Source organism: Carcharodon carcharias, chromosome 17 (assembly GCF_017639515.1).
Source record: "Carcharodon carcharias isolate sCarCar2 chromosome 17, sCarCar2.pri, whole genome shotgun sequence".
In the NCBI taxonomy this organism is placed as follows: Eukaryota; Metazoa; Chordata; class Chondrichthyes; order Lamniformes; family Lamnidae; genus Carcharodon; species Carcharodon carcharias.
In genome coordinates, this window is record NC_054483.1 from 76646149 (window position 1) to 76661684 (window position 15536).

Here is a 15536-nt window from a genome sequence, read left to right on the forward strand (position 1 = left end):
ATCTCTGGATGAAGTTTTTACTGAATTCCCTATTGGATTTATTAGTCACTACTTTATATTTCTGACCTCTAGTTTTTGAACTTCGGCAGAAGTGGAAGCATTTTCTCTACAAATACCCTGTCAAACCCTTCCATAATTTTAAAGCCTTCGATCAGGTCACCCCTCAGCCATCATTTTTCTAGTGAAAAGAGCACCAGTTCCTTGTCTTTCTTCCCTTTATCCCAAGCAAATCATTTTTTCCCTCTTAATCAGCATCTTTCCTAAATCAATCAACCATCACTAAGGCCACTTATTCCCACTTTGCTCTGTCTCAGCTCATCTACTGCTGAAATCCTCATTCATGCCTTTGTTTTCTCCAAGTCTAACTGTTCCAACACATTCATGGCTGGTCTCCTAAACTACATAAACTCGAAGTCATCCAAACTCTGCTGCCCATGTCCTAACTCACACCAAGTCCACAGCTTCCAACCTCATAGTCTCCCAACCTCAGATGGCCCGCTTCTACCTCCTACCCAAAATCCACAAACAGGACTGTCCCGGCAGACCGATCGTGTCAGCCTGTTCCTGCCCCACGGAACTCAGTTCTTGCTATCTTGACTTTCTCTCTCCCCTTGTCCAGTCCCTTCCCACCTACATCCGTGATTCCTCTGACACCCTACAACATATCAACAATTTCCAGTTCCCTGGCCCCAACCGCCTCCTCCTCACCATGGACGTCCAATCCCTCTACACCTCCATCCCCCACCGGGATAGTCTGATGTCTCTCCGCTTCTTCCTCGAACAGAGGCCCGAACAATCCCCATCCACCACTAATCTCCTCCGTCCGGCTGAACTTGTTCTCACACTGAACAATTTCTCCTTAAACTTCTCTCACTTCCTCCAAATAAAAGGTGTGGCTATGGGTATCCACATGGGCCCCAGTTATGCCTGTCTCTTTATGGGGTATGTGGAACATTCCTGGTTCCAGTTCTACACTGGCCCCCTCCCACAACTCTTTCTCCAGTACATCGATGATTGCTTTGGTGCTGCTTCATGCTCTCGTCTGGACCTGGAAAAATGTATTAATTTTGCTTCAAATTTCCACCCCTCCATCATTTTCACATGGTCCATCTCTGACAATTCCCTTCCCTTCCTTGACCTGTCTCAATTTCTGGTGATAGAATGTCCACCCAGCCTACCAACTCCCTCAGCTACCTCGACTACAGCTCCTCACACCCCGCTTCCTGTAAGAAGTCCATCCCATTCTCTCAGTTCCTTCGCCTCCGTCGTATCTGTTCTGATGATGCCACTTTCAAAAACAGTTCCTCTGACATGTCTTCCTTCTTCCTTAACCGAGGTTTTCCTCCCACAGTGGTTGACAGGGCCCTCAACCGTGTTCGGCCCATCTCCTGCGCATCTGCCCTCACATCTTCTTCTCCCTCCCAGAACCATGATAGGGTCCCCCTTATCACCCCACCAGCCTCCGCATTCAAAGGATCATCCTCCGCCATTTCTGCCAACTCCAGCATGATGCCACCACCAAACACATCTTCCCTTCACTCCCGCTCCCCCCCAGCGGTTTTCCGCAGGGATCATTCCCTCCAGGACACCCTGGTCCACTCCTCCATCATTCCCTACACCTCAAACCCCTCCCACGGCACCTTCCCATGCAACTGCAGAAGGTGCAACACCTGCCCCTTTACTTCCCCTCTCCTCACCGTCCAAGGGCCCAAACACTCCTTTCAAGTGAAGCAGCATTTCACTTGCACTTCCCTCAATTTAGTCTACTGCATTCGTTGCTCCCAATGCGGTTTCCTCTACATTGGAGAACCAAACGCAGACCGGGTGATCGCTTTGCAGAACACCTTTGGTCTGTCCGCAAGCATGACCCAGACCTCCTTGTCGCTTGCCATTTCAACACTCCAGCCTGCTCTCGCCCACATGTCAGTCCTTGGGCTGCTGCATTGTTCCAGTGAAGCTCATCGCAAACTGGAGGAACAGCACCTCATCTTCCGACTAAGCACGTTACAGCCTTCCGGACTGAATACTGAGTTCAATAATTTTAGATCATGAACTCTCTCCTCCATCCCCACCCCCTTTCCGATCCTTCCCTTTTTTCCCCAATAATTTATATAGATTTTTCTTTTCCCACCTTTTTCCATTATTTTTAAATGTATTTCCATCCATTGTTTTATCTCTACCTTTTAGCCTATTTTGATCCCTTCCCTTCACCCCACCCGACCCGGGCTATCTGTACCTTGCTTGTCCTGCTTTCTACCCTTAATTAGCACATTCCTTAGATAATATCACCACTTTCAACACCTCTTTGTCCTTTTGTCCATGACATCTTTTGGTTATCTCCACCAACACTGGCCCTCTATACAGCTCTACCTGTCCTGTTCCCCCCCCCCGCTTTAAACCAGCTTATATTTCACCTCTTTTCTATTTTTTCTTAGTTCTGTTGAAGAGTCATACGGACTCGAAACGTTAACTGTGTTCCTCTCCTGACCTGCTGAGTTTTTCCAGGTATTTTTATTTTTGTTTTGGATTTCCAGCAGTTTTTTGCTTTTATCACACCAAGTCCTGTTCACCTGTCCTAGTCTTACTCTCTGAGCTTCAGTGGCTCCTGTCAAACAACATCTTGATTTTAACATTCCCACTCTTGTTTTCAAATCTCTCCATGGCCTCTCTCCCCTCCCTGTCACTGTAATTTCTCCCAACCCTGAGATATCAGCACTCAACTAATTTTAGCCTCTCAAGCATCCCCGATTTTAATCACTCCATCACTTTCAGTTGCCTAGGCCTAAGTTCTAGAATTTCCTCCCTACACCTCACTTTCCTCCTTTAAGGCACTTCTTAAAACCTGCACTAAAATCAAGTTTTTGGTCAACTGACCTAATATCTCCTTACGTGGCCTGATGTCACAATTTGTTTCATAAAGCTCTTGTGAAGCACTTAGGGACTTTTTATTGTGTTTAAGGCACTATAATAAATATAAGTTGTTGCTTTGTCATTGTCTATTACCCAATTACACGCTTGTATTTTAATTCATTCCTTTGCTGCCATGCTTTTTAGTCATTTCTCCTGCATGTTTTTCTCTTGTCCTCCCTCCAATCTGGCGGTACTTTTCTCCCTCTCCTATGGTTCTGTGCTTCTATCATCTCTCCCTCTGTACTTTTAACATATATACTTACACATGGCAAACATGCGCACGCACACACATGAACTGCACACCTGGATGTATGCCATATATAGAATTTAATTTATATTGTGCCGATCACCACCTCAGGACATCCTAAACGTTTTACAGCCAATGCAATACTTACAAAGATAAAAACAAAAAAACTGCGGATGCTGGAAATCCAAAACAAAAACAGAATTACCTGGAAAAACTCAGCAGGTCTGGCAGCATCGGCGGAGGGTCATGAGGACTCGAAACGTCAACTCTTTTCTTCTCCGCCGATGCTGCCAGACCTGCTGAGTTTTTCCAGGTAATTCTGTTTTTGTTTTGCAATACTTACAAAGTCTAGTCACAGTTGTAATATCTGAAACAGCAGCCAATCTTTGCACAGCAAGGTCTCAAGAGCACTAATGAAATAAATCTTATAATCCATTTTGATGATAGTAGGGTGCATCAATCTAAGACTGCACTGAGTTAATTGATCTTAGCCAGGGTAGTATTTTGGCACTAATATTAGCCGAAGTGTTCCATGATCTGACCACCGACTCCCATCTTAAGGGCAAGGAAAAAGGGAAAACAAAAATCACAGGTGCTGGAATGGACATTAGGCGAGGACACACCCAGGTTCAGGTATTATGTGCTCCACTATCCCAATATAAAATCATAATTATACAGCACAAAAGGAGGCCGTACGGGTTATCGTGCCTGTGCCGACTCTGGTAGAACTATCCAATTAATGTCACTTCCTTGCTCCTTCTCCTTCGCCCTTACATCGTATCACACTTCGGGTCTAGTCTCAGCCATGAATGCTGATGACTATTTGAAGTAATCCGCCTCCCACCTTTAGCACTGAACCTGCCTCAGAATGCATGGAGAAATTCCTTGTGACCGTTAAAAGGAAAGATGGCAAGACTCAATAAATATCATGTCAACTGTAAAGTGCTGAGATGTCTGCTGGTCGTGAAAAGCGCTATGTAAATGCAAGTCTTTTTTTTTCTTTTTGATCTCTATCAGGACTGAATTATAACAACAGCACTAAAATGAGTGAGATAACTGATATTTAGTCCAGAATCACATTCCATTTCTCAATTACTGTCAGGCTTTGGATAATCGAGACACTATCATATTTTAACAATAGTTAGCCGTCAATACTCTGTATGAACTGCATTTCACACTTTGATGAGAGTCTTGATACAATTGATTTTGGATTATGATTTGCCACCTGAATATAATTTTTATGAGTTAAGCTGTTCTGGTACAGCAAACAGACTCTGGCTTACTCAAGCTGAATAGGTCATGAGTTCAGTGTTGGTACCTCTAATACAATGGTTCTCAAATTGAGGTCTATAGACACTCTCCAGGGGGTCCACAGAACAATAGGAAAGTGCAAACTGCCAGAATGCAGTGGTGTGTGCCTGCTGTCTCACCTAGGAGGGGAGCATGCTTAGAGGAGTGCTCTTAAGTATGAGAGTGAAAACCAATTTTTTAAAAGCATTATCAGGCACTCTCTGCAGCACTTACACATAACATGTGCTGTATATTAGTATAATTTAGATGGAGGTGGCATGATTATTAATTCATATAAAAAGAGGTCCTTCAACCAAAAAAGTTTGAGAATTACTGCTCCATTACACTTCATTTCAAAAGCATATTCGCCTTAGTAAATAGTGAATCAGGATCAAGATTACTCAAGAAACACAAAAATATATTATGCAATGCATGAAATATTAACACCAATAAATGGTTTATTTCTGTCAGCAGGTATCAAATTCTGAAAATAGAAAAGATGAAGATGAATAAAATAAATGAGTGGGTAAAATATCCATCTGGAAAAATAATTTTTCGAATATCAAAATTAGGTAGAAAATTGACATTATTGTATAATGACAACAGGCCTGCAATTTTCTAAAGGGCAGGTGTGCATAATGAATGCCACTCATAACGATCACTGCAGCAGCTCTTTTATGATCATGAAATTATATTGCATAGAGCATGTGGTAATAGCCTCATTAATTATCGGATGGTATTTATGGGTAAATGAATTTCTGGTCAAATTTTCTTTCCAAGCAATTTTTAAGAGTAGATAGCTTACAAAGTTTTTTTACCATGACCAAGTTTAGCTGGAGCTCAGGAAAACTCAGGGTTCCTTGTATCCAATGGTTGATAAGATCAAAGAAATATTGAGTTCAGGTTGGCTGCTTAACTCTCCAGAAAACAAGTGTATAGACCACAAAAATCCTTTGATTTGGCACCTAATTTAAGTCTTAGTTCTGCAAGACCATATGATGAGGTTACAGAAAATGAGTAAGATGGCATTGCTCTCCAGTACTGGTTTGTTAATTCAAAACATTTAATGCAAGGCAGCATTCTTTTCTTCAGGAAGTATTTGCAGTAGAAAATTCCCAAGTGAAAAAGGTAGTCTGAAAGCAGCTTCTGACAGCAACAATACCACAGTGTCCACCACAAATAAAAGCACATAATGAAAGCAACAGGACTTGTATCAAACCCACAATTAACATTGAATTCCATGTTAATTTTTTAAAAATAAAACATATTAAGGGTCATGAGAAAAGCAGACACCTTTTTTCAGTCATTGTGCACCATGAAAGAAGCAACTGGGCAGTTCATAGGCTATTCATATTCATGTCAGGTTTGCAAGAGGACCCTATGCTCTCCACTAAAATTTAATCTTTCCTAAGTGTTCTTTGTGTTTAATATTTAGTTACATAATCTGCACTGTCTTTTCGGAATGCGTAGATTGTATTCTACTGAACTGGAATAAACAAGATAAATTTCCATCACTATTTAATTTTAAAATCAAAACATCAACAGTGCAGATAGACAGGCACTACATTATTAATAGAATTCCTGACAGGTTTTTTTCTGTTCTGACTATCTTGCATTCTGGAATAAAACACTGAAAATAAGACGACAGAAAATTATGCAATCAGAAAAGGGAACAGAAGACTAATTATTTCTATACTATATAACATTCAATTGCAAACAAAATCATATTTATCTAACAAGCACAGACAAAGCAATGACTCGACTGCTGTGGCATTAATTCTGCCAATTAAGTTGCCACATTTTTCTCAGTTTCTCTCCCATCTACATTTATGCCCTCACAAGCTCATCTTGTCCATGAGACTCACCTCCTGTTCTCAACATATTCCCACTAATCCACTGACCGCCAAACTTCCCTTCCTGGCCACCATGCTAGCTGCCATTATAAACTGTCTTCTCTGCTTAGTTACAGTCCCCTTCCCTTTCAAATCTGTCATCAACCTCTCCTCAAAAAAATTCATCATTGTTCTCTCCTCTTCACCCCTCCTATGGCTTTACAAACTTCCAATACATCTCCAACCTCCATTTCCTCTCCAACATCCTTGAACACTCCATCACCTCCCAAATCCACACCTATCTTTCTGCCAACCCTCTGTTTGAATCTTTCAAATAATATTCTGAAACTACAAATGTCACAAATGGCATCCTCCACGTCTGTGATGATGATGCATGAGAGCTCTGTCTCAACATACATGGAGTCATTGACATAATTGATCATGTCATCCTCCCAGCTGAGTGTGACTGCCCTTGCCTGATTCCACTCTCATCCAGTCATTGCCTGAAAATTTCCTTCTGGTCCCCTCTGGAATTCCCTAACAATCAATCCTTTGCCTTCTCCTATTTCTCATCTACATACTGCCCTGTGGTAACATAAACTAAAGACATTTATCAGCTTCTGTGTGTACGGTCACAATATAAACTTGCTTGACCCCTCAGCCATGGCTCAGTTGGTAGCCTCACCTCCGAGTCAGAAGATTGGCCGTTGACAGGTTGGCGGGTGCGCAGCTGATTCGGCTGCACACCCGCCAATCTAAAACTAAAAAATACGCGGGATGATGTCGGGAGTTCCGCCCAATGTCATCCCTCATCATTTTATGCATCGGCGTGCGGGTCCCGCCCCCTGCACGCCGACCGGGGAATCCTGCCCTTGATAACTGTACCCAACAAAAATCTATTGATAAGAATGCTGAAAATTTCAACTGGCCCAGCACCTACAGTCTGCGGAGTGTGAGAATTCCAGATTTGCATTACCCTTGTACAGAAAAAGTGTTTCCTGATTTCACACCTAAATGATCTAGCTCTAATTTTATTGTCACGTCCACCAATAGAGGCAATGGTTTCACTCTATCTATCTCAGCAAATTCCTATATTGTTCTAAACAGCTTGGTCAAATTACCTCTCAACCTTCCAAACACAAAGAAATAGACCCAAGTTTTTTTTAACCTGTCTTCTTAATTTAAATATATAGTTTTGCCAACTCACTTTGTAAATTCTTCTCCCATGAACATAACTTACTCTGTATTACAACAGTTGAATTTGCAAACTTGGATTTACATTTTCTCTAATCCTTCATCTAAAAAGATGAGTGCCCAGTACTGATGTCTAGGGAACTACATTTGTCACATTCTACAATTTAGAAAATGAATCCTTTATTCCTACTAGACATATACAACATCTATCGACCTCTTCTACAATGTCAGTGGCTGTCTTAAAAATTTAGACCAGATCAGTCAGACAAATCTATGCAGACTCTCTTTGATACTCAACCAAGTTATTAAGACACTCTTTCTTTGATAATAGATTCCAGTAACAACTTCACAATAGATACTGAATGAACAGGTCGGTAGTTATCAATTTTCCCCTCCTCCTTTCTTAAATAATGAAGTAGCATTTGCAATTTTCTCATCTAAGGGTACATTTCCAAATCTAGAAAGCTTTGGAAATTCAGAATTGGAAAATCATTCGAGCAGATCTTTGCACATAATAGAGCCAGAGTCATTTACTGCACAGAAGAAGGCCATTCAGCCCGCTGAGTCTATGCCAGCTCCCCGGGGAGCACTCAGTCAGTCCCACTCCCCTGCTCAGTCCCCATAGCCTTGCAAGTTTATTTCCTTCAAGTGCCTATCCAATCCTTTCAAAATCATTGATTGTTTCCACTTCCCCCACCAACGTGGGCAGAGAGTTCGAAGTCAGTACCACTCATTGTGTAAGAAGTTCTTCCTCATGCTTCCCCTACATCTCTTGCCCAAAATCTTAAATCTGTGTCCCCCAGTTCTTATTTAATCAGATAGCGGGAATAGTGTTTCCTTGCTACCCTATCTAAGCCTGCCCTAATCTTGTGCACTTATATCAAATCTCCCCTCAATCACCTTTGCTCCAAGGTGAACAACCAGTCTTTCCAACTTAACCTTGTCTGGAACCACCCTAGTATATTTCCTCTGCACCCTCTCAAGAAACTTCCTAAAGTGTGGTGACTAGAACAGGACGCAATCTTTAGTTGGGGCTTAACCAGGGCTTTATAATAGGTTCAGCATAATGTCCCTGCTTTTGTACTCAATGCCTCTATTTATGAAACCAAAGATCCCATATGCTTTGCTAACCACTCTCACGGTATGTTCTGTCACCTTCAAGGATCAATGATAATTTATGTCATTCCACTCTTTTAAACTTGCTGCAATTCGGTATTATAGATGGAGCCAGTGGCTTATCATCACTTGGATCCTTGCAAAAAAGGATATTTGCACTAGCTGCAGGTACAACAGCAAACTGTGCAAGTGTAGAGACTCAGACCCAACTGACTTGACCTCTCTATCAACCTTGGCCCTCCACCTATGTTGGTCAAAGATAATATAGGGCAGGAATTTCCTATGGTGGGCAGGCTGGGGCGCGGAGCCAATCACTGCCCATGATCGGCTCCGTGCCGCCATTTTACGTGGGTGGGCCAATTAAGGCCCGCCCAGTGTAATAATATGCAACCGGTAGTGCTCAGCGTTACCTTAAATATATGATTAAAAAATTTATTTAAACATGTACCCTAGTTGGGACATGTTTTTGAATTTCTGAAACTTTATTTATTTATTTAATAAAAGCTTCAGGAAACCTCATCCCGCTCGTGATTGAGGTTTCCTGACAAACGCGAAGGTTGCTTGGGCCTTTCACCTGCCCGCCAACCTTAAGGTTGAATGGGCAGCATTCACAAGTGTTTCAATTAATTTCTTAATAACTGTTTACTTTTCGGCAGGTGCAGAGCTGACTCCGGCGCACGTCCGCCGAATGCAATATCATGATGGCGCGCAGTGACGTCGGGGCACATGCCCGACATCATCGTGCGTCACTTTACGTGTCAGTGTGTCGGGCTCACCCCCACATGCCGACTGAAAAATTCTGCCCATGAAGTAACAGGTAAATTTAAAAACAAATCACAATCATTTTAATCTCCATAGAAATATACTGTAATCTCTACAGAACAGAAATCTATTTAATGTTCAATAAAGCTGAACATTTTAGTACAGTTCTTTTGGAGTGTGGAAATGTGGATGATACAATATTTGAATAGGTAAGACAATTTTTATTACTGCTTTAAAATATTTTATCTGTTTTGTTTCAGGAAAATATTTACATTTGCAATTTTTTCTCATTCTCACACTTGTGGCTAGGTACTCTAACATTATACTATAATCCAGAAAATTCCAAAAGCCAAAAATGACTTAGTTCTGAACATTCCGGACAGGAGAGGTTACAGTGTATCTGATCCGAGGAATACAATCAAAGCATATATTAAAGGCAAAATAAAATCACACAATACCTGAGTGCAGAATAAACACCCAATGACAAGAATGCAAAATCAGGATCATAATAAAGGTACACAGAGGAGATGCACCGAGGAAGAATGTCAATTACTCCAACTGCAATAATCTTTCCATCCAACCAGTACTGTTGGTGAAATGATCCATAACCTGAAACAGGCCCATCTGGTGGATTCTCTGCCTAGAAAAGGGAGAAGATTATGAAAGGATATCCAAGCAATTTAACATGATTCAATGATACAGATATTTAACATATATCAAAGTTAAAAGTGTGCCATCTTGTTAATTGTGTTTAGTAATATCTCTTTAGGCTTAACCCTGAAAAATTATGCAGTCTAAAATTCTAATTTTGTTACTAAGTCTACAAAAGTCATTTAAGTTACATTTATAATTGGCAATTTAAGACAAATATTTGGCAATCCCAAAACGAGAAAGCCCATATATCTGTTCTTTTCCACAGTTAACGTCAATTTGCTGAGAAGTATCTATTTTAAATTTTAAGAATCATTAAAAGGTTTTTATTCCATTTCTCAAACTTAAAACTTCTCAGTTAAGATTCTGCAACCAACCTGACAAAAGTAAAAGCTCATTCCCAACCATTGGTAGGTGATTCTCAAGGAATGGAACAAGTATAACTGTCTTCAAGAGGGAGATAAATCATGCTCTGAAACTACTGAGTTATTTTCCTCTTGTCAAAGCCTTTTCACCTACCTATGCCAAGTTATGACACTTCCATGCCCATTGACCCACTATAGAATGTCTAGAACCAGTGAATGCTGTATTGTATAGTGGGATGGGCAATAAAAAAAGCTTTAAAAATAATTCATTCATTACTCTTGCCTATGCTAGAAAAAGTCATTTCACTACAAGCTAATAAAAGTGTCAATCACCCAGACCCTTTAAAAAAAAAACAAAAAACACAAACGCTTGAAACCATTTAACTTGGGTAAACAATCATTGTAAAATTAACAGCAGAGATCAGAGAGCCTAAGCTGTCAATCAAACAATGTTTTCTCTGAGGGGCAGGTGATTCAGTACTCTAATGGTTATCTGAGCTCTCAGCCAAGCCTCACTGTGTGGAGGGCCAGAGATTGGCATAGGGGGAACCTGGAATATTGCGTACAGTTTTAGTCACTTTACATAATGTTGGATGTACTTGCCATGGAGTACAGCAGAGGTTCACCAGGTTAATCCCTGGGATGGCAGGATTGTTCTATGAGGAGATTGAGGAGACTGGGACTGTATTCTCTAGAGTTTAGAGGTGATCTCATTGAAGTGTACAAAATTCTTAAAGAGCTAGATAGGGTAGATGCAGAAAGGACGCTTCCCCTGGCTAGGAGTTCTAGAACCAGGGCACACAGTCTCAGAATAAGGGGCAAGCCATTTAGGACTTAGATAAGGAGGAATTTCTTCACTCAGAGGGTAGTAAATCTTAGGAATTCTCTACTCCAGAGGGCTGTGGAAGCTCAGTCATGTTCGAGACAGAGATTGATAGATTTCCTGATACCAATGACATCAAGGGATATGGGATAGTGTGGGAAAATAGAGTTGAAGTAGATCAGCCATGATCTAATCGAATGGTGCAACAGGCTCAAGGAGTTGGATGGCCGATGCCTAAAACAGGTTAAGTGAGTGGGCATCAAGATGGCAGATAGAATATAATGTGAGGAAACGTGAAGTTATTCACTTTGGTTGTAAGAATAGAAAAGCAGAATATTTTTTAAAAGGCGAGAAACCTGTAAGTGTTGACATTCAAAGAGGTGTGTTTATATAGGGAACACAAAGTTAGCATGCAAACAATTAGGAAGGCAAATGGCATGTTGGTCTTTATTGCAAGGCGATTGGAGTACATGACTGAAGAAGTCCTGCTACAATTGTACAGGGTTTTGGTAAGACCACATCTGGAGTAGTGTGTGCAGTTCTGGTCTCCACATTTAGGGAAGGGTATGCTTGCATTGGAGGTGGTATATAGCTAAGGTTCACTAAACTGGTTACTAGGATGAGGGAGCTGTCCTATGAGGTGGAGTAATTTGGATTTATATTCTCTGGAGTTTAGAAGAATGAGGGGTGATCTCATTGAAACATACAACTAGATCATGGCTGCTCTTCTACCTCAACTCCATTTTCCCACACTGCCTCCATATTCCTTGATGTCATTAGTATCAGGAAATATACCGCTCTCTGTTTTGAACATACTCAATGACTGAGCTTGACTGGATAGACGCTGAAAGATTGTTTCCACTGGTCAGGGAATCTAAAACACGGGGAACAGTCTCAGAATTTCAGATTGAGATGAGGAGAAATTAGTTAACTCAAAGGGCTGTGAATCTTTGGAATTCTCTGTCCCACAGGGTTGTGGATGCTCCATCTTTGAATACACTTTCGGCTGGGGTAGACAGATATTTTGTGTCTCAAGCTATCGAGGGACGTGGGGAGCAGGCAGGAAAGTGGAGTTGAAACCCAAGATCAGCCATGATCGTCCTGAATGTCAAAGCAGGCTTGACGTGCCACGTGGTCTACTCTTCTCCTATTTCTTGTGTTCTTGGGCCTGACCTGCTGAGTATTTCCAGCATTTTCTATTTCTTTTTCTGATTAGACAAAGGCAGAGTTAATGTTTCAGGTCAACAATGTTTCACCAATGCTGCCAGACCTGATGAGTATTTCTAACATTTTCTGCTTGAATTTCAGATTTTCAGTGCAGTATTTTACTTTGTTCACAATCTCTACACTGGTTGATGTAGTATAAGGGTGTCTGAGTTGGCAAGGATAAATATAGGACTGGGGAAACAGTAGCACCCACGTTATGATGTAGAGAGTCACATGATGGTAGACTGTGTGTAGCGAAAATCTCAGAGAAATCGGCACGAAGATAGCACCTAACTAGGGCTATACCTTGGAGATAAGTAGAGGGCTGTGTATTAACAATAAACAGTTTACATTCAACCATACAAGCCTCCAGACCTCTTAGTGAGACACCAAACTACCTTAAACAGCTGAGTTCTGTGTTTTGGAGTTGTGACCCAATTTTACAGAAACCTGCAGAAGGCTATGTGGTTGCACATGCTGATAAGAGGTTTTGATTTGCAAAAACCCAGACATAAGAAGTTACCCAAGATTTGACAAAAAGCTTCAGTCAGCAAAAATCAGGCCTTTAATGCACAAACAACACTTGCAATAAATAGTTTTGCACAAAGTCATTTCCAAGTAGATATTTTCCAGTTTGACAGCAGCCTTCAACTAATTTGAACAGATATCAGAATTTTTTTTCATTACATTATGTCTGGCTGCTAGGATTGCTAACTAAAATATGTTATAAATTAGAAAGAACAGTGTGTAGAGAAAAAGATGGCATGGAGGAAAAGGATGTCGGGCAGAACAACAATAAAACTAGAATAATTGGGAGATACGCAGAGATGCAGTTATAGGAACAGAGAACATGTTTATATTTTTGAGGCTCACAACACAATGGTAGATTAGCTCGAAACATAAATAAGTATTTTCTACCAGACTGCTTTAGGGAAACTTGAACTCTCAATCAGTTATTCCTCGAGTTAGAAAAAAATGTATTCTATGGTGCTAAAATAATTCGTATTTCAAGACCAACCTATGTGACTGGCACTTTGTACGCAAATTTTACGAATCATGTACCTGCAGGTTCTGTGCATTTTTCAACATTTTAATATAAGGCTCGGTTTCCTTTTAAGGTGCACTTTTTATTCACACTGCTTTGATGATTGAAGTGCAAGGCAGTAGACAAAATCCTTCAAGGATTCAGTTGTTTATCAATTATTTTCAAGGAATAGTTAAGAACGTTTTATAGATGTAAACTAAAAAATAAACAGCTTATATTAAATCAAGAATAATGTTAAAATAAACTTTCAATTGCTTTGTTTTAAATCTGCAATCACCAATTGCAGTTAGAAACAGATATGTACCACCAGTTGAAACATTTTCTTCCAGAGCTCCATTAAAAAGTAATATTCACAAGATGACTGCTTTCCACTTCCAAAGGAAAACTGCCAGAATTGCACATTGGACATCCGGAATTTTGAATCAGACACCAGAATCATGGAAACCTCACAACAGCAAGAATGCAAGATTTTGTCTTTGGCTGTAATTTTTTCTCTAAATTCTAACTGTACCAATTTTGCTCAGTAACGCATAAATAATTATCAGCATTTACTGTTAGCCGATTGTTAAAGAAATCTTGCATCATTACTCTTGTTCCAGTGAGACTTCTGTGTTTCAGGCATCATATTCAGAGTTCCTCATTTTGCTGGCAGATCCAGATCTCTGTTCCCCAGTCGGCTGCTTCAGTCTTCCTCTTTTTCTACCCAGTTACTCTAAGGGCAAATATGGCTCAATTTAAAATAATCATTTAAATATACAAATTTTACAGCTGTTCCTAGTGACCAGTAGTCTTTGGCTTGGTTATTTGCCCATACTTTCAAAATGTTACAATGTTATGGTATGGTGACTAAGAGCAGCTTAAGAAAGTTAGAATGCTGCTCCTGTTACTTAGGTATCAATGATTTGTCTGGCAGTGTTCTGTGGGGCAATGTACTTATTTTAGTTTGTTCCAAACCACCATTTATCCCAACAGTATTTTTTTGTCAGTGTTTCAGGGCTGTTAGAACAATAATTAGGTACCACTATGGCAACTAGGGACAGCTCAAAAGGTGTTCCAAATTATTTATCATTTATGTTCAAGTCTACTGTGCTCTCCAGTAGAACCAGGAATGTAATCCCTAGAATAACCAGCATACACGTTGGAATCTAAAGCAGAATATGACTTATTCAGTCAGTAATAAGTGGTCCTGATCATTCTGAATCAATTTCTTCAGAAAGTAATAAAGAATACTTTTTAAAAATGAACACAAGCAATCCTACCCAACAAGGAATGTAGTATAATAACCGTTGCAACTGTTTTCCATTACAATTTTAATAACAATATTGAAAAAAATAATGAATACAGTAGCCGGATCAAAGCCTATAAAGTGAGCTGGGACTTCCATTAATTGTTAGCACATGTGCTAAAACTATTCACTCAAAAGGCATTTGTAGTATAGATATGAACTTGCTTCTTACCATTTAACAAGAAAGGTAGAGTACAAAACACACAGGCTGTCTTTTCCAATGTTATTTCTTTTATGTAGAAGTATGATCTCATCCAAGTGACCCTCAATTTACCCACTAGTTTGGAAAATGCATTTCAGGACCAACATCTCAAGTTTCACATACTACAAAACACAAGGTACTTTATTTCACTCCGAGATTGATCACACTGAAGCTATTATAGACAGAAGTGTGGCATCTATCCTTTGGACATTCATCAAAGCACTGCAGAAAGCAAACTCATATCAAAGAGGCAACTGAGCTCTGAAATTGAAAATCAAGAAAAGTGATGAAACTTCACAGAAATAATAATTTACGAAGCATGAAAAATACTACTGTTGTTTATTGACCATTGATCCAACCACCTCATCTGTGCTCCACTACTTTATGTCTTTCCCCATCTTCATTAGCTGGAACAAGCACATTTCACACATTTGATCAATGTGGCTCCTTGGTTGTCCTACATGGAAGTAAGCTTAATCAGTGTAAGAAAAGGTTCCACTGAAAGGTGACAAGGAAAACTGACCCTTTAGAAAACACCAAATGTAGTTTAAAGTCCATTTTCATGTAAATGAAAACATTTTTGGGTGCACACCAATGGGAAGATTGTT

The 15536-nt window shown here is 40.2% G+C and overlaps 1 protein-coding gene across 9 annotated transcripts in view; it reads right to left on the reverse strand.

Moving 5' to 3' along the window:
• LOC121289736 (arginyl-tRNA--protein transferase 1) overlaps positions 1 to 15536 on the reverse strand; it is a 272072-nt gene that overhangs the window by 124842 nt on the left and 131694 nt on the right. For all 9 annotated transcript variants that reach the window (XM_041209426.1, XM_041209425.1, XM_041209432.1 and 6 more), the window contains one exon: positions 9810 to 9991. In XM_041209426.1, coding sequence (XP_041065360.1) covers positions 9810 to 9991 — 182 coding nt within the window. The remainder of the gene's footprint in view (positions 1 to 9809; positions 9992 to 15536) is intronic.